The sequence below is a fragment of the Atta cephalotes genome (assembly GCF_000143395.1).
Source record: "Atta cephalotes unplaced genomic scaffold scaffold00003, whole genome shotgun sequence".
Taxonomy (NCBI): Eukaryota; Metazoa; Arthropoda; class Insecta; order Hymenoptera; family Formicidae; genus Atta; species Atta cephalotes.
This window is the reverse complement of record NW_012130067.1, coordinates 10,233,426-10,235,165: the sequence shown is the minus strand read 5'-3', so window position 1 is coordinate 10,235,165 and position 1,740 is coordinate 10,233,426. Positions and strand designations below refer to the sequence as shown.

General features: G+C 28.9%; 1 protein-coding gene across 1 annotated transcript in view; it reads right to left on the bottom strand.

Moving 5' to 3' along the window:
- LOC105625680 (vacuolar protein sorting-associated protein 18 homolog) overlaps positions 1 to 1,740 on the bottom strand; it is a 9,382-nt gene that overhangs the window by 2,157 nt on the left and 5,485 nt on the right. Inside the window, 4 exon segments of the mRNA XM_012207005.1 lie at positions 219 to 316; positions 600 to 751; positions 1,103 to 1,324; positions 1,436 to 1,735. Coding sequence (XP_012062395.1) covers positions 219 to 316; positions 600 to 751; positions 1,103 to 1,324; positions 1,436 to 1,735 — 772 coding nt within the window.

The window sequence follows — 1,740 nt, the reverse complement described above, 5'->3', positions numbered from 1 at the left end:
TATATAATCCAAATATATAATACCAATCATATTGAAGAATTTTACAATAGTTGCAAAGTTGCGTTTTCTGCTGAACCACAGCCGATGATTTTTCAAAATATTGATTTTCTCATTCAGAAATAATTCAATCAATATACAGCTATATAAAGAAGAAATCTTTACAACGCAGGTTGTAGAAATGCAATATTAAAAATAGTAGAAGAATGCTTTATCAGTACCTAGTTCTGAAGGCTTGAATGTCTTTCCGTATTAGCTCTGCTGCTTTCGTGGCTTCCTGCATCTCCTCCTTAAGATCTTGAATATGCTGATTATATTCCTATTACATATAAGAGAGAAAAGAAAATTTATTAAGTAAATATTTATAAATTTAATTTATATTTTTTAGAATCTACTTATAAATATCTTATTTTTAAATTTCATAATCTTTTTGTAAGATTATGAAATAATAATTATTATAAAATAATATTTATATTATATACTTATTATAAAATAATTAAACACACATAGATAATATAAAAAATATAAAATTAGATATTCTTATTAGATAAAAAAAGTTCAGAATTTAATTATAAATTCAGAAATAGTTTTAGAGTTTATACCTGCAGCGAATTGCAAATAGCTTCTTTGAAATGATCAATCGTGACGAAATCGGAGAAAAAAGGTAAAATGTCTTCTATCCTAACTAAATCGCAGTGTTGCAAAAATTCCATTGCTTGCTGTATGTCGTCTTTTTCTCGTACCACATGCTCCGCTGCATATACAACAAAAAAATATATTTTAAAATAATCTAGAACAGACCTGTCCAATTGGAACTCCGGAGCTAAAACGCACCATCGACGCAAAAAAATTCAATATGGATAAGATTTCGGGGACTATAAAGTGTTGATAAGCATCACTCAGATGCGTTATCACAAATTTAAATTGAAATCTTACACTGAATTTTTTTACATCGATGGATTCGTGATTTTGGCTCCAGAGCCAAATTAAATTGGACAGGCCTGATCTAGAATAACACAATTTCAAAGTATCTTATACAAAGATCGACTATTCTATTCAAATATTATTGATATTATTGATTAAAAAATTGTCCTGATTTTTCTACCTATCTTCAACCATAGTTTTTTCCTCAGCTCGTCATCATGATCAGATGGCATAGCAGCAATCTGCTTGGCAAGTTCTACACTGATTGTAAGCGCAAGATCTACAGCAGTGATCCACAGACCGAGTAAAGCCGATAATTGCACACAGGCTTCTGTCAAGCTTACCTCTTGACACAATCGCAGCGCGTAATGCACATCATAGTGCACCATGCTGATATCTTGACCTGAAAGTAACAATAAATCATTTCGTTTCGAACGATAAAGTTATAATAAATCAACAGATTACAATTCATAACTAAATAATTTTCTAATAAAAAACAGCAAAATATATTTACCTTGAGAGCTTATATATCGCATTACTTCGTCCTGCTTGTAACGTGCATACAGGGACAAAAGAAAATTGTGAATTGCTTGCTCTTGTGAACCCTGTTTGTATACGCAAAACTCCAAATATTTAATAATTTCTTTCGCCTACAAAAAATAAGAAATTATTGACAAAGTTACTTAAGTATAATTAGAAGAAATAATCATTTTTATATATTACTTTTTAATATTTAAATTTTAATTAACTGTTATTCTTAATTAGATAATTATGATATATATATATATGAGATAGTAATTAATTTTCTCTCTCTCTCTC